At 38.5% G+C, this 27,799-nt stretch overlaps 1 protein-coding gene across 3 annotated transcripts; it reads right to left on the bottom strand.

Moving 5' to 3' along the window:
* Positions 1 to 1,824: 1,824 nt before the first annotated feature.
* On the bottom strand, positions 1,825 to 20,585 carry LOC18428017 (uncharacterized). 3 transcript variants are annotated; one of them, XM_020663527.2, is made up of 13 exons: positions 20,280 to 20,474; positions 19,822 to 20,069; positions 18,324 to 18,425; positions 18,146 to 18,230; positions 13,572 to 13,827; positions 10,122 to 12,916; positions 9,897 to 10,033; positions 8,953 to 9,572; positions 7,218 to 8,718; positions 6,804 to 6,852; positions 6,439 to 6,698; positions 5,826 to 5,933; positions 1,825 to 2,653 (listed from the first exon to the last, which is right to left on the bottom strand). In XM_020663527.2, exons 4-13 carry the CDS (start codon positions 18,158 to 18,160, stop codon positions 2,413 to 2,415), a joined length of 5,982 nt encoding a protein of 1,993 aa, XP_020519186.1. In that variant the 5' UTR covers positions 18,161 to 18,230; positions 18,324 to 18,425; positions 19,822 to 20,069; positions 20,280 to 20,474; the 3' UTR covers positions 1,825 to 2,412. The 3 variants fall into 3 exon arrangements, 2 of the variants coding, with proteins under 2 accessions (XP_020519186.1, XP_011621102.1); XM_011622800.3 differs by lacking the exon at positions 19,822 to 20,069 and having other exon boundaries at positions 20,280 to 20,585; XR_016043284.1 differs by lacking the exons at positions 1,825 to 2,653; positions 5,826 to 5,933; positions 6,439 to 6,698; positions 6,804 to 6,852 and having other exon boundaries at positions 7,219 to 8,718; positions 9,897 to 10,053; positions 19,822 to 20,464.
* Between the last annotated feature and the right edge of the window lie 7,214 nt (positions 20,586 to 27,799).

The following is a 27,799-nucleotide window of genomic DNA, read 5'->3' as shown; positions in this document are numbered from 1 at the left end:
GACGTACAGGACAATCGCTTTCAGAGGAGTCCAGATACCAATATTAGTAACCATCAAAGAAGGATGAATGGCCATCCCTGATGCGTCAGTTTCTGAAATCAGATGGTTGGACAGGTGGTAGAATATTGTAGGAAATACAAATGACGGGCATGATATTAAAACCCACAAGTAAACCATCACTTACAGAGTTAGAGGAGACAATCGACGAATATCACTTAAAGGATCGCTAACACAAATTAAAGCTTACCAAGCATATCATCTCTCTCTCTCCAACCCCTCCCTCCCCCCAATAGCACTGGCAATGGGCTGGCCCTGGGCCAGCCTTATTCCCGCCAGGGACAGCCCAGGCCCAATTAGGGCCAAGCTGGCCAAGGCCACACCAATTAAAATTAAAAGAAAACAATTCAAAAAACATATATATATATATATATATATATATATATATATATATATAAATAAATAAATAAATAAAAGTCGGGCTGAACTAAGACGGGCCAAACCAAGCATGTCCTATATTATCAATCCTAGCCCTCAAGCCACATTTTGTGACCTGGCCCTAGTTTTTTAGGCCAGAGGGAACGGTCTGGACTGGGCCACCCGACCTATTGCCAACCCCAACCCACAACCCAAAAAGAGGGATCGCTTTAACACAAATTACATTTAGAGAATCACTGATAAAACTTACCAAGCACATCCTCTCTCTCTCTCTCTATCTAATTGCTCATAATTTCCCATTTTCATCATTCTCATGCAAATATATATATATATATATATATATATATATATATATATATATATATATATATATATATATATATATATATATTTGGGGAAAAACTGAAATTGATACGGTAAAACGCTCGTTCTCTCCCAACCGACCTATCACGACTGAACGATTGTGTATCAATATTTCTAAGCTTTTTATATTTTAATCAGATTAGCCTGCAAATTGCTGGTTCACACTTCCAATGAGCGCAAACATGCTAAAAGAAAATGGAAAAATACCACTACTCTACTAATAAAATAAAACCACCAAATTTCAAAGACATTTTAACCGTTTCGAGTTTTGGACAGGTTTTTTTTTTCTTTATATTTTTATCATATGCACACCTAGTGTATTCACCAAATTTCAACTTCATTGGATCATCAAAAAATATAACTCAAGAAATAGGACATACTCGCCACCATCCTATCAAGATCGCATACACTGCTTTCTGGAAAAAAAACACACACACTACTGAGACACAGAGAGATCAGCCTCATTGCAACAGCAAACCAGGCTGCCTATATATTTAAACCAACCTCATAGAACCTTCCCATATGGCAATTTACCATTTTGTTAAGACCAGATGGAATTTGAAACTAAATGGACTCCTAGCCCATAATTCTTTTATAGAAGGGTGTGGTTGGCCAAGGCCTTAAACAATCAAATTGTGTACCTACAAATTGTGTTGAAATATGTTTCAATATTAGAAATCTTTGTGATGGCCTGAAAATTTATTTTCATCTCTAATTATAAAATTTAAAGCTTAAAAAATAGTACAGATCAAGCAGATAACATTTGAAAATTGGCTGTCCGAAAATGCATTACAAGATGTCCTATATCCAAGACTTGAAATCCATTTTTCCTAATCGCTATACATCTAGAGGTCAAGATGATTGATTTAAGGATTTTTCAACATCACAACTTCTTTTAGTGAATTTTTGAGGTGCTGATTGTTTAGGGCCTCCCCCTTGTATAAACTTCTTGCTTTATAGAAATACTAGCTACCCTTATTCCATAACCAGTAACCTGATTTGATAAATATCAAAAAGCATAAATCCTGTGGCCAATATAAACAGTGTTTTCATATATGTATATACATGTATGGGACAAAACTTCTCCTATTATACTGTATATGTAACAGAAGATGGCCAGTTTTACCCATATTTATGCAACAAAAATTGCCATCAATTGCAAAAAGGACCAGAACTACCTGCTAGACAATTTCGAATTCTAATTATACAGGTCGCATTTCGAAGTCTACAGCACAGAGACTGGTCGCCCACCATCTGTACTGGTCAATGGACGGTGGGGATGCACAGCTCTCTGCAGTTTCAACTCCCTTAGGAAGACCAATGCACATCCACCGTCCCAATTTAAGATTAGATGGTGGAAGACCAGTCCTCATGTCAGATGCCGCATGTGTCATGGTATCGGGACCTAAACAATCAACCAGAGAATGTATAATTCATGAGCTCGGACCGAGTGCTTCGACGTGTAACTTATGCATACCCTATGCCTAGCAAGCGGGTGTGGGAGCCATTAAAGCAACAGTGGGTGTGTGTAGAGAGAGAGAGTGAGGAAGAGACAGAGAGATAGATTGTTTAAAGCCAAAGGGGAGGAAAAAAATCAATTAATTTAATGATGGATTAAAGTGAGAGGCAGAACACCCCCTCCGGTAGATTTCGGGGCATGGGATGGGCAGTGACATATCTGTGAGGGGAAGATGTTTTGCGAGGATCAGCAGAGGTTGATGCGGCCGAAGTGTCCACCCCAACTTCCACTTGGCCACCACGCCCATGGAATCTGGCAAACCGATTGATGATTGAAAACCTCTCCAAATCGTGCAACTCCAATCTGATGTCCAACAACGAGACCGCCTTGTCCAACCTGGGAATTTCAAAGTAACGAGTCAAAAAGCTAACCTTTCCTTTTAGACAATGTATGTGTGCGTGTGTGTCGGAGCCCCGGGGGGGGGGGGAAGGGGGGAGATTAGTGAATCAGCCAGCCTTAAACAATAGGAACAATAAAGATTGCTTGGAAGTATTGCATAATCCATAGTACCACATGAACTATGACTGTGGTCATAAGGGTCAGCACTGTCCACTCAATGGATTGGATGATGATAAGAGCGAGTGGGACATCCCAAACACGATGGGACTATTGTATCCCATGCTCAATCACCATCACCATCCAAACCCTTGATAGGATGGCAATGATCCTCATGACTTACACCTATCTCTTACTTCAAATCCATGACAATTCCAAGGACCCATATTTGAACCTTCCTTAGTCCTCTCCCCCTCCTTTTGTCCGTTCTCGTTCCCTATTCCAGTCTGACATTCCCCAAACAACATTTTCACTTCACTGATCTCAATAATCCCATGAAGGTCCAAGGATCACACCTAGGGCTGCCAATCAGGCTGGGCCTGGCTTCAGGCTGCATTCACTACGCCAGAACAATTTTCAGACCGAGCCCAGGTAAGCGTAGTCCTGGTCCAAAAATCATAAACACACACATGCCATAAAAAAAGGCCCAAACCTGGCCTCATCCAATTTTCAGACTGCACTTGTCCCTCAATGTTGTAATTTAGACCAAGTCATGCCAGGCTGGTTCCGCCCGAAACAAGTCGTTGACAGCCCTAATCACACCAAAGGACAAGTCAACAATCCTCACCGAATTAAACCAACTTTTCTTCCACCCCAGTTACTCTATTTGCTTCCTGCACATTGACACCCACTTAGACAGGAAAGAAAACTCTTCTTTCCCCCCCAAATCTCCACTATTGAAGAAGGAATGGATTGTCTCACTCATCCTGGCATTCTCATTCAAAATGCATGCAAAACACTTATATTCAATGCACACGCTCAGCACAGCCCCTACATACCTCGATATCCCCAGTCCCCAATCATTTTTCAAGCCATCAGACAAAACCTAGGAGCATGGATGCATATTCCTATTTAAACAAGAGCTCTGATTTCCACTCAAATTGTGGCTCCATTGTCACACAAATATGAATGCACCAACATTTTCAGCCTCGGACTCAGCCCTGGCTGAAGCTGAGTGACTCGGCCAAATCCAAGTGGACTTAGCCAAATCCTCTACAGGTAAAAAAGAAGCCTAAAAATTCCAAAAAAAAAGAAGAGGAAAAATATCTGTTAAAATAGTTAAAAAACAGCAAAAGTGAAGCAATAGATATCATTAAAAGTCTATAGAAGTCAAAAAGAGAATATAAAAGATGGATTATTGAAATTTTTTATTTATATCTTGAAATCTTTCAGAAAATCGAAAAAAAAAAAAAAAGGGACAAAATGAAAAATTGGAGCATGCAATAATAAAAGTTACCAAAGCATCATAAAACCCCTATAAATCATATACAAATATAATTATAAGTAATGTATCAAGATTCTTTTTTAGCAAAATTAGTGACTTCTTAATAATTTTTAACAGGGGCGAGTTGTCCCTCGGAACTTGCCTAGGCCTTGCGCCAAGTCTGAATGGACTGGGCCAAGGCTTCAAACACTGGAATGCACAACCCATGACTGCGTTCCCTTCCAAAAAACAGACAACCCCATCAACTAGCTACATCTCAGTTTGCTAGTCTCCTCCATAAAGGTTGAACCATTAATGTAAATAGAGTTACTCGACTACCTATTACAACTGAGTTCATTGTATTCTTCTTGGAAGCAAAGCCATTTGAGCAAGACCCTGATAATTTCCCCTCTTCACTGGATTCTCCAAAACAACCTACATGGCCAAAGCAAAAATATATCCAATTCAACCAAAGACAACACCTCCTTGCTCCTACAACAAGTCGGTTTAGCACCGAGTGTCATCAACCCTGAAACCCAACGCTTGTCCTAGCCCTCCCATCTGACTAACCTCACAAGCATAGACCCTAAGGTCTATTACAAATGGCAAGTAGCTATTTACCTAACAGAGCAGAGCCACTGCAAGCCAACTCCTAAAGGCCCATGTAACTTGCCATGAAGGAGCCCCATTCAATGTTAGACTTACCATGCCATTTCACCCAGAAATTGAGGGCCTCTCACAGCTACCCCTACACGAATGCCAAAAAATATTCTTTTCTTCTGCCTCTAACCAATTTTGTCAGCCTTCAACCTATCACCCAATCCACCAAAATTATTACATATACCCCCTCACTCTGATTACCTGAGACCCTACACCTTGGCAAGTTCCCCACCTCCAACAACCGATAAAATCAATACATACAATTTTACAGCATAAGCATCACATGTAACAACTAAACAGTAAAAATATTTACGTATTACACTTCCATTTCAAATTCACATTCAAAACAAATTGAAAAGATAATCATTCACCCATCATCCAACATCAAAATAGAAATATTTACTACAAAAAAATATTATCATCTCCTTCAGGAACTCCACCACAAAACTGATCCCCCTCCACAAACCTGAATGACCAGGCACATGAATGAACACTGTCACTGCTTACCGATCCAAAAGGTGAACATGGTTTAACTACAACCTCTAGCATCAAGCAAGTTCAATCAATCAGCATGACATGAAAGGGGATAGCATAGACATAAACTTCCCACTTTACATCAGTTTACACAAAACTTCGGTGCAGAGTTAACCATGTTCACCTTCACTGACAATGAATCTGCGTCCTATCCATATTCTATATTGTTGCATTGCGTAGTCTAGTAATGATCACAATCACTAGTGAAAACTTCAAGAAAGATCTTTCTCAGAATTTAGCAGATCTTGCCTAGCTCCCTAATTTTCTGTCATGTACCCAGTAAGTTTAATGGACACACGGGCAGGGGGAGGGTGGGGGGAGATAGGTTGAGTTAGTTGTAGTGGCGTGGCATAAACCCAAAAAAGCAACAAAGAATGCAAAAATCCAAGGAAAAGGCCAAGATAAATTGAAGCAACAAGGTCCACACTGACAAATAATTTATTTGGATGATATGGAGACAAATTAACTGTTAAAAGTATGTGGATCATGTTGCTTAACAAGAAGGCCAAACTACAAATTGCATTTCATTGATCTCCAAAAAGATCCAGCCCATACCTCAACAAATCATTTTCCAGCTTCATTGCTTTGCCACTGAAGCCTTCAATTACTTTTGAAAGGATTTGGTCTCCTCCACTTTCGGAACTGTTATCACTTCCAGATGTCCTGTGTAGGGGGGAGAGAGAGAGATGAGAAATGTCACTGAAGGAAAAATAGAATGCTGAAACTTGAAAAATCTATGAATAATGGTTTTTTCTCAGGAAAAAGACAATGTTCCAGCCTAACAACCTTATTAGGTGGCCTAGTCCCCCAAGAAATGTATTCAGGAGCTTTTTATTAACTGAAAATTGTCAAATGATTTTCACCTTTTGAATCCCACACAAATCCCTCAAATAGACAGTCCAGCGGAAGCCTTTTAGGGGTATTTGATTTGGAGCAAGTTTTGAGCTCCAAATCATTCTTTTTATTTAATGGAATTAATCTTGGGGGTAACTAAGATGATCGGGAGATTTTTAGATCTATAAAATACCCCTAACTAAGTTTTTGGGAAGGTCAACCATGTGTTGCCGATAGTCAAGCCACCTTCCTGCATTGTTTGCTTGATAAAAGTCTTTAACAATTGTAATTAGCTCCAAAGATGACAAATCCCAACTGAAGTGATGGAACTTACGCATTCTCATTGTTGGATTGTGTGCTTCCAACCACTCCTGAACCAGTTCTTTTGTAGGTGATTAAGCTGCAAGCATCTCCAAGTGCTACTCTAGAAAGGAAATAGACAGCACTTTCATATTCAGAAGAAGCTTCCTCAGACAAAATGGCTGCTGGTAAGGGTGAGAAGAGTTGTTTTATCAGCTGCGTAGTGAAGATCAGCCTTTTCCGGGGTCGAAGTGTGGACAATACATCATCATTCATATCAGCTTCATCCTCCACCTTAAAACACAAAAGGGAGCCATCAGAAATTTAACATGATACAGTTAAAGCCTTCTTTTAACACATCTCAAATATAAACATGAAAGGATTTGAGTTCTAGCAAACCTTTTCTATCAACCGTCTTGTGGTGCGTGCCCAATCCAGTTCTGCAACACTGTAAGGATGTCAAAAGAGAAATTAATGTTTCATGTAATGCCAAGGAGACCTCATCGATTGCTTCTGTAGTGGCTTTGCCAATAATACAGATCAGCAACGATCCCAAAATCTAGTAGAGTAAAAATATGATCCATTAGACTACAGAGAAACATACTCAATCGAACCATCATCATCCACTGAAATGAGGGAGTTTGATGGAGATACACTGGGACAAGCCAGATCATGACCCGCGTGGTTCCCCCCCGCCCCCATCTCTAGTGGATGGCAATGACCCCAATTATTTCATAGTCCAAAGGATTGTAGAGCACTTTCACAAACAGTTGTTGGTTATAAGCAAGATATTACAGTCATAAAGATTACCACCTTATGCTTTGAAGTTTCTTAGAACCTTGTGTGATTTCCTTGTGCCATGGCATCAACTCCACCACCATACTTTTGCGCTTCTTGGGTCTCACAATGGCCAGAGCTTGCTCGTTGGTTTCCAGCAGGGAAGACAAGTTCTGATTGCCTGCCAATGGTTTAATGGCAGTGGAAACACTGCCACCCAAATTAGCATCTTCAGCATTTCTTTGTTCAATTGAAGTTATTGGATGTGTGCTTTGAGGAGTCCTCCCAAAAAGGTACTGATGGGCAGTGGCCTTTCCAGCGTTTTGCGAAGCCTCATACAAGGCCAGAATCTGCCCATTTTTATATCCAAATTGATCCATCCATGGGAGCCCTCTCTGTGGATTTTGCTGGGAGTGCTCATTTCCTCTAACAAAACTCATAGAAGATGTTAAACTAAACTGACTAGAGCTATGATTATGGGTCTCATTGCTTAAAGAACCAAAGGTACTTTGAGAAGGCAAATCCGAAGCATTCTGAGCATCTGGACTATCCAATGGAGAGACCAGGCTTTTAGCATCAGAAGATGGGTGAAATTGGTGCTGCCCAATTCTTGTTAAATTGCTGCCAGATGGACCAAAGTTATGCATCAGGTGCTGGCTAGCTTTACCAGCCAAACGTGACGCATCATTGGAACTCTCTGAGATTTTCATGCGCTTTGATCCTTTCTCACGTAAATCACTTTCTGCACTTTTCATTGCTTGCATCTGGTGCAAAAGCGAGTAGTTTTGATTGGTAAATCCCGATGGCTCTGAAGCATGGCTAACAACTGGGATACCACGACCAGGAAAACCACTTTTCTGAAATGATCCATTCTCAGTTTGGAACAAGTCCTGGCCCTCCTGATGTGATGAATGAGACCTTACAGAGCCAAGAGAAGCAACAGAATTCGCATTGAAAAGATGCTTCGACATAGCTTTTGCAGCTTGTTCTGGCCCACAAGCCTGTGAAGACAAACTTTCCTCGGGAACAGAAGGTGCATTTGACGACGAAGACAGGTGATGAGGCCCCATCGAACCAGTCCTCTCCATAGGTGTTTGCTGTAAAAGATTTTCCCTGCTCATCTGCTCCTCTCCTGATGCAACCTGTTGTGTGTTAACCAAACAAGGACCGTATGACTGACTTTGAATATCAGAGGCATGTTTCTCTTCTTTCCTTACAATATTAGGATCATCCAACTTCTGTTGAGCATGGGAGCTAGATTCCAAGCTACCAAATGTTGGGCGAATAGACTGAAAGAAGCCTGAAGAATTTTTTTGCGGAACCCCAGACATACTTCGCTGAGATGATACATCAGTCCACACATTGTGTAGCATAGTTGAAAAACTCGCAGGTTGAGGCATGGTAGGGGTAGCAGAAGCCTGAGAGCTTGAGACCACTTCTGAGGAATGAAGATGTTGGGTTGGTACCTGTGCGCTGGAAGAAGATTCCCTGGCGGTCAGCGAATCATGGCTAGTCCTTTCACGACCAAGAAACTTGCCTGGATGCACACATAGGCTTATATTAGAGCGCACACAAGAGCGAGGCGAGAGAGATAAAGAGAGAGAGAGAGAGAGAGAGAGAGATGCAGATTATCAAATAAAATGGAGCAAGAGATGCTGGATTAAAAAGAAGACAAAAAAGAGTAATTTATCAGCAGATGCAACAGGTGCTGGAGTATCTTGGGCATCAGCAAGATTGTAAGATGAAATCTGTGCAGAAGATTCAGCTTTACCTCCATCTTGAGAGTCCTGATTCTCTCGAAAACCTGAAGCAGGTTGCCCATGCATACGATCAGCCGAATTCATAAAACCCATATTACCAGGCCGATCCATTACCAATTTCCCACTTGCACCAAAGCTGGCTTGATACGGTGACAGATTCTTTGAAGAATGCAGCCCAGTGGAAGATGCAGGAGCAAAGGTGTTATTATCCTGAACCCCAGATGAGAATTCATGCCCCAGATGAACTGAAACACTTGGCTTATTACCCAAATACTCCCTTTGACTAACATCTTGAGAATGTGGTTCAGGATGCCCAGAACCAGTCGAGTGAAGCCATGCCTGGTTTTTATCGCCTTCCTCTGAATCATTGCATCTTAAATCAGAGTCACTAGGTGCTTGTGGGGACATATCATGCTTTAAATTTTGGGGCCTTTGAGATGGAGGAGCTAGGCGCAAACCAAAACCTTGCGAGGCCGACATTGATGACTGGTTGTACTGTGTATGAGATGGAGTATCAGAATTGCCAATCTCACACATCTCTGATGAATGACTACGATCAGAAGTACCAGCACGCTTCAACATATCATCCCTTGATTGATCTACCTTATTCAGAAGCTCAAGCATATTTTGACTGCAAAAACCAATTTCTATGAAGATAAACCCAAAAAGTTTCCGAAAGAGGCAAATTGATATGCTCAATAAACTGTGGAAAAACCATATTCTGATAGGTCAGCAGTCCAATGTGATGGTGGACCTTGATTTTAAAAAAAGAGTTGAACTTCTGGACACACTATCAGGGTCATAGCATGTTCTAGTAGGTCCTACCATCTGACCATCACCATCCATCATATCCAAGGACCATGACCCACTCCCCTTAATGAGAAGTAGTACACAGAAAAAAAAAACAAACTTCAAATAAGAAATTCAATAAATCTCTACATGGTAATTGAATTACCTCGTTACTGGCACATTCTTTGGAGTGGAGACAGATGTCAATCTATCAAAAGCAGCATTTACAGCAAGACCCCCAGAAAAGGGGCCTTTAAAAGATGCTTGCTCCTGTCCCCCTTTTGCACGACTTTCAAGAAACCCCTGGCAAATAAAGAAAAATCCTGATAAAGATGATTTAGTAACAAAAAGCAGGCATGCTGTCAATACACAGAAGTAACAACACACTCACCTTCTCCGTATCACTTCCAACAAACTTTGAGGGACCCGAAGATGCTTGCTCTTGAGTTTTCGATCCTCGAAACCCTTGCTGGAGAAACCCTTGTGTACCATGTCTGGTGTCATCAGCCTGCTGCGCATCAATGACTACGTTTCCCATGGGGTGATAATTGAACTTGCGAGAAACACCAGACGGTTGATTATTGGAACCCCCTACTGATTTCTTGCCAGCTTGGCCCCCGGATTTTTGATTCCTCGCATTTATTCTACGAGATTCTGCCACATTGAACCATGCATTTTCCTTGGGCTGACCTTCTCCAACTGTGTGTTGGCCAGTAAGATACCCATCATTACGATGCTCACTTTGGCCGAACTTCTCTGTATTCTTCTCATATATCCCCACTGGAGCCTTGTCAGTGTAACTTGTCTTGCTCTGCTGGTTTTCATTTCCTCGATATTTAACAGAAGAATCAACAGTAGAAAATTGGTTATAATCCCCCCGTTGGGTTTCCCCCACCAATAAATTCTCCCTATTCTTCTCTTGCAAAGCACTCGAACTTGGAATTGATGCACGGTGACTCATGGAAACATCTTCACTATGCACATGTGGGCTCCCAGTATGAGATTGGGGTTGCTCAAATCTACTCGTTGAACTAGGAAAAAGAGAAGCAAGCTCAGCGCTATTTCTATAGGCATTACCATGATCCTCAGTTCTCCACATGGTACCCTCATGGTCCCTTCCAAATTGAACCGCACTATTGGCATCACCACTTTGGGCTAGTTGTGCACTGTTTTCTTTGGGATGAACTTGCAGTCCTTCAATATTTGGAGGCTGGGACTCATTGATATTCCACTCAGTATCAGATCTCTCGGAATTTTTGTTCGGGATCTTATAAGAGGTACCAGAAGGCACACCCTGTTGGTGGAGCCATGACCCATGCATGCCCATTTCTTTTGCATTAGTAACGCCTTCTGAATGCTCATATGACTGAGTTTTCCATGTACCCTGAACTATTGGCCTTTGTTGGGGGGAACTATCTGACCACTTACTAGCCTCTTGGGGTGACCGCTGAAGCAAATCCGCAGGGGTGGTATCAGATCTCACGACAGTATGACCACCATGTTCTTTACCATCAGTATTACCCCTTTGCCTCTGCCTAAAGTTGGGTCCTGCCTGCTCAAAAGCATGGCCACTAAGGTCACCACCTGGACTCATATTGGCATCATCGAAAAGAGGAAAAGGTCTCGAGGTTAATGAAGAAGCAGACGGGTCAACCCAGTTTACCTGCTGCTTTCCACCATCATTCAACTGACGGGTATTCCCAACTGAATGTTCATTCTTTTGGAAACTCAAGCCACTCAACTCATCTTGTAAACCAGTATCACTACTAGAAGCTTCTGCAACAGCTGACTGCATCAGTGCACTCCAACTTCCATTCTGAACTGATGGGAATACATTCATATAGTCTTCTGATTGATTGCCATGCACAAAGCCTCCTGCAACCAAACTGTTACCCCTAGAAAAAGAACTGGGGAGCGATTGAGTTCCTTGCTCACCATCCCAAATCCCATCATCACCACTGTATAGGATCTTTTCTTCAGTGGAGTCTAGAGCAACCAAACCTTGAGAGGGACCCACATGCACGGCTTCTTGCCTGACACCAAAATCGTGCATCTGCAAGCTCTTTTGCTGGGAACCTGCTTGCTGAACATGCCCCACATTGATGCCGCTATTCGAACCATCCAAACTGAGAGGATTGCCCTGACTGAATAGATGCTTGCCATGAAAATTTTGTTTCGAGGCCATGCTATCTTCTATGCAAACCTGATCAGAGTAGGGTGCACAATCGTCACCTTGAAAAGTATTGAAGGTATTTGGCTGGAGTACTGATTTTTCAACTTGAGTCTCACCCATCTTGTTCAAAACATTGGGGGAATCCTGAGAAACCCCCTGAAAATTGGAATATGGGTTCAAGATGCGACCTGAGACGCCATATGGGGATTGATCAGTTTGAGAAGGTATGAATCCCATTGTACGTAATCCATGGCTCTGGTCATGCGAAGGCATGGGGCCATTTGGAAATCCTTGCATGGCAGGGGAAACACCCCGTACCCAATTCATGTTGCCACCTAGCATGACCATTTGCGAACTGTTTGGGACCTTATGCTCACCCATCATTTGAGGAACAACCTCACTGGGCCACAAATAACCTGATGCTTCCTGAATTGGAGCACCACTCACCATTGGGGGTAACTGATCTCCCCCTCCTTGTCTGGCCATAAAGGGCATTTGGTTACGCAAATTTTGTTGCCTTGCATCCACATCAAGCTCATGCAACTGACGCTGCCTTTCAAGCTCTTGCAGTTGCTTGTAAAAGAATTGTTGCTTCAACAATTGCATGTCTGGGTAACTTGGCTGCTGATTCATCCGTGGTTGCGGTATGCCAGGCTGTTGGCTCCTCATTAGCACTTGCTGGCTCCCAAAAAAGTCAAAATTGACTGGTGCTTCTACAGCTTCAAACCTCTCCGAGTTCCTACCATGGGAGTCTGAACTGTGTTCAGAAGCCTGCCCTTGTTGTGACTCAAGAATGGCCAGGTTTCTCAGTGCCATATTCTGCTGATTAGATACCAGGTCAGCGCCAAGAAATTCTACCTGATTGAGACTGTTTTGGAAGCCCTGTGGACCATGAACAAACCCATTCAAGCTCAGCTGTGGGTTTCTTTGGTTCTTTGCAATCTCAGATCTCAAACTCAACTCTGTAAGATTCGCACCAAATGGCATGTTTCTCGCATCCACAGCTTGAGAATCTGTAGGTGCAAAAAAATGGTAATGGACAAATATATCATTTTTTATCCACAAGAGAACCTTCAAAAAGGAAAGATAGACACAAAAAAGGTACAATTAAAGCTAACAATCTACTAATACAAACTAATAATAAAATAAGGGCGCAGTTGGCATACGGATGCATCCGTAGCTGTAGAGGTAAGGTGAACCTTCAAATTTTATCATGGTATATAATTTTGATGAAAAATGTTGTTAGGATTATCTCAAAATCTATTTTTATATCTAATTATTAAATTTTCAATTTCAAAAATGGTTAAGATCAAGTAGCTCTATAAACATATGAAAATCTTGAAAATGAACGGTGCAGATAATATGTTGTAAAATGCACTATTTCTGAGACTTAAAATCTTTTTATTTTAATGTCGAGATGATCAATCAAAGGGTTTTTCAACATTAAAAACTACCTTGTCCAATGAATTTTTGAGGTGCATCCATAGTTCTACATTATAAGGTTGCATCCTTATATAAACTTTTTCCATATAATAATAAACACCTACTTTCTTAAAGCTGCCATGCAGCATCACAACATCAAAATTTTGGATAAAAAAAATAAAAGTACAATATTAAATTCTTCATGTATCTATGCCACAACAAAACATTTAGGAGGATGGACAATACCTTTTCCAGTTTCAGATGACTGAATACCATACATCTTTTGATGGGAATAATGGGTTGGTCCATTATGCCGCTGGTTACTGAGCCAAACATTGTTATTTATAGTCGACCAGTTACCACTTCCAACTGAAGATTGCTGCGGGGCTAGATTGTCCTGCTCAAAGAAATTGTGAACCTTGTCTGCAACTTCATTGCCAGGCATAGATAATCCTGCTTGCAAATCCTCTGGAGCTGATCCTTTTGGCGCAAGAAAGTTCACCTAAAGGAACATAAAGCAAGCGAAATATGAGACTTTTGAAGTCTCGAATGCCCTAATATATTCATCTGACCACAAATGATCCCCAATCAATGAATTACTCGCATGCATTTTGAGAGGCCAATTCAAGTTTTTTTCCAAGTTAATTTATTGAAAATTGTTACATCCTAATTGTGAACCATATTACATACATTTTTATGACTCTTGATTCTCCAACATAATCATCATATTTTCTATTCTCAATCAAACTGTACTTCCCATGCTCGTTGAAAGTCCCAATATATCTGTATTTATCATCGCAATGTGTCTGATATTTATTTGAAATAATTAATTTGGTAAATCCTCAAGAAACCAGCAAGGCAGACCAACATTTTTACAATGCAGCTATTGCAAAATATAAAATGCGATAAATAAGAACTAAAAGAGAGATAAACTCACCTATGTCAACTCTACTTGACCAGTGGGAGAGTTTTATAAATGAAGAAGTCAAGATGTCTCCAGATTGTTCTCTATATATACTTTTAATGTTGATTTTAACTAATATAATATCTCTCCTAACATAGTAGAAAACTAGTACTATGGTATGCATCAGGTAAAGAGTTGGGGAACAATTTGCAATATAGATATTTGTTTTCCTTTAATCCATCAAACACAAGAGAATAAACAAATAAACTCTCCGAAGATCTGGGTTTTATTCGTAATATAGGCAGTCAGATTTTGCATTTTTATACAAAAATATGTAAAAAGTCACTGGGATTTTCAAAGTTAACTATACGACTAGAGGAGTTTACTCAGTTAACAGTGCTCGAGTCAGCCACCAAGTTCGTTACGATGAACATTGATAAAAGTCAATTCTTCACTTTTCCAAATTATGAGAATAATATACATAACTATTTCAAAAATGTGAAAGGGAGCATTTCTTTATTTTCATTTCTGCTTTCTTTATCCCTTGTTTGATAAGTAATAATAGAGTAATAATTTCACATCAAATTTCATTAGAGATGCAACCTAGAGCATTAAACCCTTGTCAAGGAGAATTCCCTCAGAAATTTGAGATCATAGAATCACAATTAGAATCCCCAAATCCATGGGAATGAAGATATACTCATCATCCCTTCTATAAAAAATTTCATTAATATTTCAATACCACCTACAGGATATATAATGGCATTGACCAAGTCACCTGCCAACAATCAGGGTGAAGAGAAGTGCAAGATGGCATTGAAACCAATAGAGCAATTGCTTCTAAGTTCTAATAAAGCAAGCAGGGAAGACTGCACGGATCTCAAGCATGTCTTGAAACCGTCCCCCTCATTATTCTCTAATTCAGCCACCTACTCTAGATAGCATGGGTTTCCAAATGAGTTTCAACATTTAAGACAGCTCAATTCAATTAGACCAAAAGGATCCTAGGCCCACTATAGTCTGGGGCAGAATGAGGGCACATATTCTAAAGTGTATAACCCTTCCAACAATTGCATACAGCAACAATGACCATAGAACTTCTAAATGGGACAGATCTCTTTTGAGAAACCCAACTTACAAACAACTATTCCTGATCTCCTTGTCCTCTGCTTCCTCTGAAGCAAAGGCACCTAACCATCCTAATAGGCCTCCTCACCAAGAAGTCCCAAACCAACACCTGCAGAGAAGAAGCAAATCTGTCCAAGTCCAGGAAATGAGCATCCACTCACGTATAAACCAAATTAAATCCACTCCCACTTTTTGTACCTGACCTGATCACCTTCTCAAATTTTGCTTAGATCACCCCAGAATTCACATAACACCTTCCCAGTGCAACAATCACCGGGTATATCTGTCATGACCATACTTCACTCTACAGCTCCACCACCCTTCCCCACCCCCCCAAAAATAAAAATAAAAATAAAAAATAATATTCTATTCCAAATGCTCTAGGTTCTTCCCCAAGGCCTATTTTGGATTCTCATGTAATAAAATTCATAAAAAGGTTAATTTGGAAATTAGGGAAAAACAAGTTCTTTTTTCTTTTAATAGGTGGGTAGTGTTGTAATTTCTAGGATAACTTACCTAACCAAGAGATACTTGCGACTCCCTATGCCAAATCGTAGTTTTCAAATGCGGCAGCTCGTGAGCAGAAAAATGCCCAAGAGCAGAGGTATTTCAGACATTCTCCCCCAGAAAGAGAAGGGTGGGGAGGGCGGGGGGAGGGGGCAGACTCCTAAAAACTCCCACCCACGAAAATAAAATAAAAGAATAATGATAATGATAATGGAAATTAAAACCCCCTTCGAACCATTTTTCATGATTCAATGGGATAAGTGTCGAAATTACAGATCAAATATTCTTATTGAATCCGATGATTTTTTTCAATACGATTTGGGATTCTTTGGATGTCTTTTTTTTTTTGATAAACATTATTTGGATGCTTTTTTATAATGTTAACCTTAAATTGATCAGAAAGATGGGCAATCCACACCATGGATACTCCAAAGTTAAAAAAAAAGCGAGAATACAGAAATAAAAAGCCTTCTCAAGGAAGGTTACAGCCAAAAGCTTTTTAGACAAAAGCTTTACTTAGAGAACCTTGAGCGTGTCGCTTTTTAAGCATTATACTAAGGATACTTGTATATAGACAGCTCTTGAGACATACTTTTTAATTCCTTCTATATATTTTGAACTTTTTCCACATTAATGCAACTACAGCAGATAGGGTACCCCCTCAAACCCCTCATTAGCTTAGCCAAGAAAGGTACCCTTAGGCAACTCTTGGAGACTCGAGCACCTTTTGACCATATCTTGTTCCCCTACAAGCATCTATTGAATTCAGCCACACTCAAAAGGGATGCCAACCACGTGGCTGACGCTGGCCAAAGAAGGGGAGCTGGGGACCCTACAGGCATGGGGTAGCAGCTTAGATCGACCATTTTGCTCCTTGGAGGATTTCACTTGCATTTTGTGCATTACGCCCTTTCTCTCTCACCCCCTCTGAAACCCACTATTTTGGTAAAAATAGGAGGGATTGTGTAGATCACCTTGGGAAGTATGTATTGGGCACCTGACATGTGGGCTGCCCCCTTTTTTGATTTGTACATTTTTTTTTTTTATTTAATAAAATGAATAGCATGGATTACTTTATTTAACATGTTAGTGACTGCCAAAATCTCTGCTACACTTTATCAAGCTATCAGCAACTCAAATGGCAAATATATTAGAGACAAGTACTAAATTAAAATACCTATTAATGAATAGGTCACATCTTCATATTATTCTTTATATTCCTATATGTAATAATTTAAAAAAAAATATTATTACTTGGAAGTGACATGCAGTCATCGCAACCCATCAAGCTTCCTAGCACATCGGACCCCCTAGTGCGTCGAGTCCTCATCTCGCATTTGATAACCGTGTGCCAAATCTCCACAAAATCTCCCTAAGAATGTTCTCTTAAAATTCCTAACCGTACAAATTATCCCCCATTGTTCTCCTTAATTTCTTGATTCAATTAAACCCTATTTGAGGGAACGAACAACCAGAAACAGCAAAACATAGCAATCTAGCCCGAATGAGAGTTGTTACAGCTAAAATATTGATAAATTGGTTCCCTTGGAAACTGGCCTCCTCCACTCCAAACACACTCCAGTAGTGGGCCTCGAGGTTTTCGCATGCTTGCCAAAGCAAAAGGCTACCAAAGGTATCCATCAAGAACCTCAGGGTGAATTCATTGACTAAAGTCTTCATACCCCACTCCAAAATAAAAACTAATTTTCAATTCAAAGACTACTTCCTTATGATTGGTTAGTGACTAATCTCACACAGCCTCTCAGAATTCATTCCCCCCCCCCCCCCCCCCACTCAACTTGAAGACAATGAAATATGCATGCAACAGATCCAATATGTCCTAGGTAACACATTTTTTTTTTTTTTTTTTGATAATGAGTCCTAGGTTAACACATGTTATCAATCAAATGACTGGGGTTCCAAAACAATGGGAAACAAATCTGCAGGTCTCGTCCATAAGTTTTTTTTTCCCCACATCATTACAGTATTTATCTTTCTCGCGGAAAGTGGGAGTCTTCATTTTTTTATTTGAAGGGAAAAAAAAATGGACAACTCCAGCATGGGCTTCAACATATCTATATCAACAGTTACCACTACTTTTAACAATTGTCCTTTCTAATTTCATGCAATGATGCAATTAATGGACTGTGACTAGTTACTTGAAGAAAATAAGAAAAAAATGCATCCAACTAAATTGCATACAACCAAAAAAATAGTATACAATAATTTATCATACAGAACTTGTCGAACTAAACTGCAGTAAAAGAGGGCAGGAACTCACTCCTTTTCTGTACATGTCAACTGAGATACCTAGAGATGCCAACCCCCGCTTATGCGCGACATTATTAGCCAATTGAACGACAAGCCTGAAAACCAAAAAAAAAAAAAACGGATAAATACTCTAACTTTGAAGTCAAAAGCCAAAGAGAACGTTTCATAGAGAACATTTCATACATCACCTTGAAGAGTTTCATGCTTCGTGTTCTCCTCTTTGGGGTGGTGCCCCAGCAAATTCTTACATTGATGACCCATTGGCAAGCAATATCACAAAAACATGAAATCTGAAATCCAGATGTTTGAGAATCACATGGTGTAACATAGGGAAACCCGCATCACATTAAATAAGGTAAAAGATGCCACAATCAAATAGTAAATAGCTAGTTTCTAACTGGGCACACCATGGAACGGGGGGAAGGACTAGATACATGTGAACACCTTTTTTTTTGTTTTTTTTATTGTCACACGGACAGCTTTTCACCATTGCATATATGTATAAACTACCATTTCTACTCAAAATAAAACATATCATATGCAGAAGGAGCACACAATCAGCTCTGGAGAACAAATACGCTCAGAGAACCCAAGATTATTAAGATTCTAGGAATATGCTGGAACTTGTAACCACTGACATGTAATGGACTCAAGGACAATAATAATATGGTAGCAAGGAAGATTGGTATAGAGAACCTCTACACAACTCTTCAGCAGAAAAAAAATTGTGGTCTCGACATTTTCAGGTGATATTATGTTGTAAATTTAGAACTACCCATTGAAGCCCTCAACCTTTCTGAATAACATAGGCCAAATAGATTATTTTAGCTCCTAGATCGGGTGGCTGCACATGTATCATCATAACTTGTTAAATGAGAAGCCATTGACTATTTCAAGATGCAATAATGTAAAAACACCACATGGTGCACAAATTAAAATACAACCCAAGAGATAGATATATATATATATATATATATGTGTGTGTGTGTGTGTGTGTGTGTAGAGAGAGAGGGGGGAGAGTGGGCGGCAGGAGCCGGGGAAGAGGAGGAACAAATAGAGAATAGTCAGAATACTAATTAGTAACATGGATGAGGGGGGGACATACATGACTTAGAGACAGAATCAAATAACAAACGGAAGGTCTATATTACAAGATAAGTACATCACATTCTAACCCTAAAAGAATAAAAGACCCCAAAAAAAAAATCTTGTAAAGAATATGAACAAATCGACACAAAATGCAATAGGTTTAGCAACACACATACAGTGTATTGCATGTGAAACAAATAAAACAGAGGATATGCTTTCTATAAAAGCTGCACCAGCAATTTCAGTTCCAAATATAAAATATTGAAGAAAAAACAAAGCGCAGAAGCAAAACTGGGTAGTGGAATATAAGCATTAAACCACATTGATGTGTGCTACTTTTAACAGTAGCAAATTTAAACAAGTATGACCATGCCCGAGCTACTTAAAAATAAACAAACAAATAAATGAATAGATGAATCGCGAAAAGGAATGATGAAAAAACGCCATAGTAAGACTCCAATGCTCAAAGAGTAAATTCCACAAGGTGCAACAACCAGCTCCAGGAAAATTTTACTAACAAAAAGAAAAAAAACAGAATACAGTAAAACCATACATGAGAAACCAAATTTAAAGCATTAAAATGTGCATTTTACCCACCAACAGTAAACCAACCACATCAAGGGATCCCAGAATATGAGAACGCTGGTTTCAGGAACCCTAATAAAACAAGCGCCAGGAGAGAAAAGAAACTCGAAAAGCAGCATCCCTCAGAAAACACAATTCTTGGAACCAAGCACCCCTTCCCATGGCACCATTCTACATCTAATATTCACCAAAATCAACCCTCAAATTTGAAACACGCATAACCAGTAGCTTGCCCAAAACCTCCAGTGCACCCCAATTCTCTGGATCATAAAAAATCCAACCATTAAATCCCCAAAACCGGGCCCAATCCAGCTACAAAAACCAAGAAAACACCACCTAATGCCTAACCAAACAACATAAATCCGTACAAATGCGAACCTAAGCTTCACAACGAAACCCTAGAAATCGTGGCAAACAGGGCAGGGAAGGGGCAGAAAACCCTAGAAATCTAGGTTTCAGGGGGGACTTACTCAAAGTATGGCGAAGCCCTTCAATGGCGGATGGAGCGGGTTCCGGCTCTTGGGATGAGCGAGAAAGCTTAGCGAGAGAAAACTTAGAGAGAGACAGAGAAAGAGAAAGGAGAGAGAAAGTTTAGAGAGAGAAAGGGGAGGGAAGGTGCAGAGAAGGGGGAGAGAGAAGGGTTTTTATTTTCTTCAGACGAAGCCAAAGATAAAGTGATCAAAAATAGTGCGAAATTTTCAACGAAATCCAATACGAGGCTCGGTCCGAGGGTAGAGGTTCTGGTCCCGAACCATCAGCCTTGGATTCCCGAAGCTAGGGTTAGCGGGTGCCGTGGCTGGGTAATCAAGGGAGGGGCAAAATGACGAAACTACCTCAATCTTTTGGTCTAGAGACGGGTCAGGCCTCAACTTTGAAATTTGCCAAAAGCTTTCCATTTTTGTTGGCTTTCTATGGTCGAGTGAGGTGTACTTTGCTTTGAACGAGAGCTTTTTGGCTTTATGGAAAAAGTTGGTGTTACTTTTTGTCCTTGATGAGAAACACATGGGCATATTTGGGGTGACATAATATATTTTGATATGACTAAAAGCCCCTTGTCATTTTTGATATGACTGAAAGGCCCTTGTCATTCTGTTGAAGGCCTATGCGATTGCACCAGCCGCAATTTACAACATTTGTGCATGCCAAACTAGAGCTTATTGGTGCATTGTTTACTCAGCTAAATTTGGACCCAAATAGTTTTTGACCTTTTAGATACAAAATTTAGACCCATACCCGGACCCATGGTTGGGTTTACCTATCGGGTCCCAAGTCCATTGCCACCCACCCCTCTCTCTCTCTTAAATAGAAGGCTTTGATTTGTTGAAAGCTTGTACCGCCTGCTTAACTTAGGCAATCCAATTGAAGTAAATAGAATCAATATTGATAATATATATTGCAAAAATGTTTGTATTTTCTGAAAAAGGTCACAATCGCTCTTATTTTGTTACATAAATAATAAGACAAAAATTATGCAATTACATATCTTTTGACTAAAGTTATTGTGACCTTTTATAGCAAAAGTTAACAAAATTTTTCATTAGAAAATGTATTAAAGTAACCTGTGTGTTTTCCTTTTTGTGAAACTTGAATTCAATCGCATATGGTACAACACATCTACATACATGTTATACACAATGTGTGTGTATATGTCATGTATATTCTATAGATTTATATGATCATCTATATACATTGTATGTAATACTCTATATGCATACGATGTGCAGTATTTGAAAAATCACTTGTTTCGGTTGAACTAAAACGGGACTCGCCTGAGTAGAGTGCAATCAAGAGCCTAGCGATTTTTGGCTGGAAAACCTCATTGTACACCAAAGCTCGAACTCGATAAATCGCTCTAGCCAAATTGGGGGACTCAAAATTCAGGTCATTACCATCCGAGAGAGCACTTGATTTGTGTGTTTAAAAACACTTATTGCATTTCCAAATAATGTAAATGATTTGTTGTAATCTCTTAGATTGATGAATAAAAGTTTAATGAATATTTGTTTGAAAAAAAAAAACATCGATTGCATATATTTTCCATGCATACAAATATATAAACAATGTGCATGTCTTGGGTGATGTATTGCCATAAACAACCCAATGACTTCAATGACTTTCCCTAAACTCATGAATGAGCCAAAAATTTATCAATGAGTGAGTTTGAATTATTATAAATTTCAGAAAAGGGATTAGCTTTTTGTCAATCTTACAAAATATATGGGTATTTTGGTCATTATACCTTTCAAATCCCTCAAATTTCGGCACGTGCGAATCAATCGCCCGTGCTTCGGGGTGGCGGGAATGCTGGGGCCACCCTTCGCTTTCCATTGGATTTATTTATTAAACGAACGGCTGAGATGGCTGCATTGTGTTTAGCGGGAAGATATCTGGACCGTCCATTGAGCCCACTATTATTACAGAACTTCTTTTTTATTTATTTGGCGCCGACTTTTTGCCGCTCATGGAAAGAACACGGAGGGTAACGGAGGAGTAGACGGAAGTAAACGTCCGTTAGAAACGAACCCCACCTACCTGTGTACTGTCAAATTACTAAATTTGCCCCTAAGTTTGAGTTTTACGACGAGGATGTCTTTCTCCTCTATATTTATGACGAAAATACTCTTTGCATTGGGAACGGCTACAAGCAATGTTTTTAAAACCGGATCGGTTGAGCAGATCGTTTGCCAACAAATACATGTTGAATCGCTAGATTGGGGATCTTAATTGTGTATGGATCCGTATAAATCAGTGATCCAAAAAATTTAAAAAATAAATAAAATAAAATTAATAGGAGTTTATGGAGTGGATATATAAAGGAACCTCAAAAAATATTAGACAAGCTAAAAAAAATAAACAAAATATGGTTGGTTGTTTTTTTTCTTTTTCTTTTTTTCTTTTTTTCTTTTTGGAGGTGGGGGATGGGATAGGGGTGGGCGGATCGGGCTAGGACCTATATCATGCCAAAATCGGTTCGATCCCAACTCATTCCCATCCGTATCGACGATCCAAATCGAAAATCATTGGGTTCTAAAACACTAACCGCAAAGGAAAAAGTTTATGTAAGGTTGCGGCTTTAGTTGCATAAGTAGAGCTATAAAAATCTACACTATTCAACAAGAAATGACAGTGAAGAATATCGTAATCTTATTTATACAAGTAAGATTACCACTTGCACCCTTAGTGCAATAGTACAAGGTTGTGGTTTTACAGTATTTTATGAAAATCATGCTTAAAAATTCTACTAGAAGTACATGTATTGCATCGAACTCATGCCTCACATTTCTGCAATGAAATACAACTCAAGTATCGAAAACCCTTGTGATGACCTGAAAAGCTTTTTCTTCTCTCACTATGAAATTTGAATATTTAGTAATTGTTGCATGCCTAGTGCACACATTAATTTTGTAGGGTTTGAAATTCATATTATTTTTATATTCATAATCTTTGGGGTCCTAACAATTGATTTGATGGTTTTCTAACAAATGAAATGATAAAATATTCCTGAAATTTGCAGGGGTATTCTGATTGTTTTTATTTATTGAAACTATTCCCATATGTGTAATTTATACAATGGATTATTCTCTAACAATCAAAGGAAGGTGCATCTCAAAACTCTATGAAAAGATGCAGTTTCACATCCGAAAACACCTAAGACAGCCTAAAAAATCTATATCTACACCTAATGATGAAATTAAAAGCTCAAAAAATAGTGCAAAACATGCACATTTATAAAGTCCCGAAAATATTAAGAATGAATGGTCTGAATAATGTCTCGCAAGCTTCGCTGTTTTTGTTAGACTTAATTTTTTCGTATTTATACACTTTGAGGTCGAGATATTATTCCTTTTTTTTTTTAGCAGATGAAAATATTGTTCCTTTGAGAGTGCATTGCTGCATTGCTCTTCCTCTCCATATAATGTATTCTCTACGTTCTTTGTCTCACATATGCTATCTATCTCTTGTCTCTCTCGTGCATTCATCATATAGGGAATAAACCTAGAAAACATTTTTCCATGTCAATTGCATACATATTACTCTTCCTTTCTCTCCAATGCATTCTCGATTGTTATTGGATTTTAGGTTTTTCTGTCATGCCCTATGATCTTAGGTCCTCAATTTTCATTTTGAACTTTGAACTTGGTTACCTTGTCATGCCCTATGATCTTAGGCCCTGAATTTTTATTTTGAACTTTGAACTTGGTTACCTTTTCGTAGTTCCATTTGCTTTTAAGGCTCTCATATGGCTATGGTTTTTAATGATCTAGCGAGGGTTTTACTTACTATTGCTTGTGTATATAACTAAATCCAGGCCTGATCTAATACTAGATTCGACGCAAACTCCCATCGATTTAAAATATCAGGGGGTCCTATCGAATTCCATCCCAAAAGTAATTGAACCTAACTAAAGAGACCAAACCCTTTTTAAGCAAATAAAACACTGAAAACCAAAAGATAAATACTTCCAGCCCAGCATAAGAATAGGAGCCTTGAACATAGCTTTTACAAATGATTTAATCCTTTATACTTTTGAAATTTTTGACTTACCATGATCTTGAATTAATTAAACTAAGAAGCTTCTTAAAATCTAGGGTTAGAGGCATGATAGGGTAGATAAATGAATGACTTCATTTTATGAAATGGGTAATCATGGGTTCATGGAGAACTAGGGCTTCGAGTTTATATGATGAATAGAAGCAAGGGTTTTGAGTTGATATGATGAATTGAAACAAGGGTTTGTAAGGAATTAGGTTAGGGTTTAAGATTTAGGTATGCTTCAAGGTTTAGGGTTTCATTATAGAGGCTACCCTTTTAAGGTTTTCATATACAAATTAGAAAGTTGTGATCTACAACGAATCAAAAGTTGACAATTGTTTGCATCGCACCATCCAATGCATAATTCCACTTAATTAACCTATATTTTCTCGATATTTTGATTAAGAGTGTATTTACTTGCTATTTCTGACCAAATTTACCTGTTTAAACTCTCATTACTTTTCCCCTACAAAACTTTTCTATTTTGTGGATTTTCCTAAAATTATCTATTCTGGGATTTAGGATTATTTCGGCATGTTTTGGCTAGACTATAGATTTGGTCATGACTATAGTTTAATATGATTTGTGGTGTATCAGGCTATTGTCGTCCCTAAGGATTACATTGCTATTCGAAGTCTTTTTCTTAGGAATTTGGGGTCATTATTTTATGGCTTAAGATCCAGAAATTAGAAAAATATTAATTTCAATTTGGTCTCTATAGGTTTATACTTTCTGGTCTAAGCATTACTCCTAGATTTGAAATATGGATTTATGCCGATAATATTAGGTTCTCATCACCTAGCACTAGACAACTTATGGACAATCTTGGGCAAACCCTCCAATTCCTTCATTTTTCAACATATTAAAAGAAATTTGAAAATAGGGTTTTTTTATTTTAAATATAACTAATGTCTGATTTACAATTTTAACAAATAAATTGAAGTGCTAAAAATCTCAAGGCATGGAGTATTGAAAACGTTCAACCAACAAACAAGTAAATAAGCAAAACAAATTACATTGTTGTAAAGTTTTACGTTGGCTACCTACCTAACATGACCCACATCTTTCAATCAAGTTTGGGATGGGTTAAGTGAAAGTTTAAAGTCCTTACATTTCTCTTTATTTTTATTATCTTTATTTTTCTTGGACTATAAACAAAAAAATCGAAAAGACTTAGGTGGTCCAAACATGGAGAGAACTGAGAGGTCCGAGCTTTCAGGAAGTTCCGAGGCCTGGATCCGGTTTGCAGCTCTCCATGTCATAGGCCATGCTACCTCTTGCAACCCACAGTGCATCGTGGGTGACCTAGCAGACCTTGTATTAGGTTTGCGACGTGAAATGTGTCGCATATATATGTAGTAACTGCAATGTGTTTGTGTCGCAATTTTTTGGGTCCTCCTTGATTTTCTAGTTCTTCCTATACAATAAATATTAGTTTCGGATTGTTAAAAACAAGTTCTAGAATGGTTTTTCAAGGTCATTTCTTGGTAGGCTTTTGTGCGAAATAAGTTCGACAAGCCCCACGGTGGGTGCTAAATTGTTTATAGCCAAATATGGGATAATCTTAGGTGAAATCCTCTATGATTTGTGTTTTGGACTAAACAATTTAAAACTTCGATAGGGAAAGTGGGTTTTGTTGAATTACACTCCATGAGAAGATGGATATGAAGAAACATAAATTCTCATGTATCGTTGGCAGCGGGCTTGAAATTGCTTACAAAATAAAGGAAAAAAAAAAGGGTAAAAACAAAAAGAGAATAAACTAAATTGAAATGAAAAAGAAAAAAAAAAAAAACCCCATTTAGTTGGAAACTGGCCCCACTGGCCTAACGCCCGAAATTGTTGGACCATATCAGACTAGACGTTGAAGCATATTTGTCATCAATCTTATAGAGATTCGGTTGAATTTGATATACACCTACGAATTGTTTAATCCTAGGGTTTTCAGATGCTCGTAGTATCTCTTTCTTAATACTCTATATAATTATGGTTTAATGGTTGTTTTTGGCTACAGATAATTAAGGTTTTTTGATATAGGGATCTTAGGTTTTGATGGGCCCAAAGGTTAGGGATGACCTTTTGAGATAATCCTAATAATATTTTACGTCAAAATTATATGTTATGATAAAATTTGAAGGTGTGTCTTAATTGGATTGTTTCAAGTTGCAACCTTGTGGAAATCATGCTATTTAGGAAATTACCAATTTTCAAATTGGATGTCTACATCATGTAAATTAAAAAAATTGCATGAAAATTTTAAAGAGTTTTTTACATATATACCCCATACAATTACTGTTTTTTTTTAAAAAACCCCACAAATTTCCTAATTTATTCACATGCCTTTTTTCATTTTATTTTTAATGGGAAGGGATACAATGATACCATTTACTTTTGATGCAAGGAGGTCATAACTATCTTGATAGTTAGATTTGAATCAAGTAGTTGATGATGTGTCATTGTCTGGGCACAAAGTCCAAAATAAAATTTATCGAATGTTGTAATATACCCAATGGCTAAAAGTAATCGTGATCTCATTATGTTAAAAAATAATGTTACAACCTTAAAATGTAAAATTAAGGTGCCCTTAAATGGTGTATATTGCAACACATTATCAGGACTGTCTATTTTTAAGATTTTCATGTGTTTATACATCTACTTATTTTGAACCATTTTTGGATTTAAAATTGTATAATTAGAAATGAAAATAGTTTCTCAAGCCATCCTTTTTGACAATAGAATTACATTTATGATAAAATTCGAAAGTACGCCTTAATTTGATTGTTCACGGCTGCAACCTTATGTAAACCACACCCAAAAATAAATAGGATCACAATATACAATCCCTATTTTTATAATTAAGTTGGCACTACTTAAGATCTGGATCTCCGAGATCCGAAGTGACAGAGCCATTTTATGACTTCATACCTTGAAGATCCAAAAGCAACCCCCATATACCTTATTTGTCGTCTTATCTTTTATTTCTAGGCTGTAGTTACTTTAGATATTCAATATCAAAATCATATGCGATTTTAGATTTTGAAGATCCAAAACCATGACCCCATATATAAGGCTTTGGATCTTCAAAATCTCAAGTCATAGTTGATTTTATATCATGAAGAGTTTGAAGCAACGGCAAAATGCAGATATTAATTTGAAAATCCAAAGTCATAAAATGGTTTAGTCATTTGTGACGGTTAAGATGCAAAGTAGTGGCAACTTGGCAACAAAGAAGGATTAGAAAAACAAGGATATGCATGCAAATTAGAAAAATCACGAGGAGAAGGGGAGATTTTTAAATAAGAGTAAATGTGCAAATTTACATTTTTTTAATGCAAACAAAATAATGTTTAAGTTAATTTATCTAAGAATTAGAAGAAGGAAATAGTTTATATAAGGTTGCAACCTTATAATGTATAATAAAAAATGCACCTCAAAAATCCATCATAAAAGGTTGTTT

This window comes from Amborella trichopoda, chromosome 10 (genome assembly GCF_054954075.1).
Source record: "Amborella trichopoda isolate Santa Cruz 75 chromosome 10, AtrichopodaSantaCruz75HAP2 v2.0, whole genome shotgun sequence".
In the NCBI taxonomy this organism is placed as follows: Eukaryota; Viridiplantae; Streptophyta; class Magnoliopsida; order Amborellales; family Amborellaceae; genus Amborella; species Amborella trichopoda.
This window is presented reverse-complemented; position numbering and strand designations above follow the sequence as displayed.

Coding starts and splice junctions, on each gene's coding strand:
- LOC18428017 (XM_011622800.3), bottom strand. Junction 6,699..6,803: donor CAAGACGGTTGATAGAAAAG/GTTTGCTAGAAC, acceptor TTGTGTTTTAAG/GTGGAGGATGAAGCTGATAT. Junction 2,654..5,825: donor CTGGAAAATGATTTGTTGAG/GTATGGGCTGGA, acceptor TGAAATTCCCAG/GTTGGACAAGGCGGTCTCGT.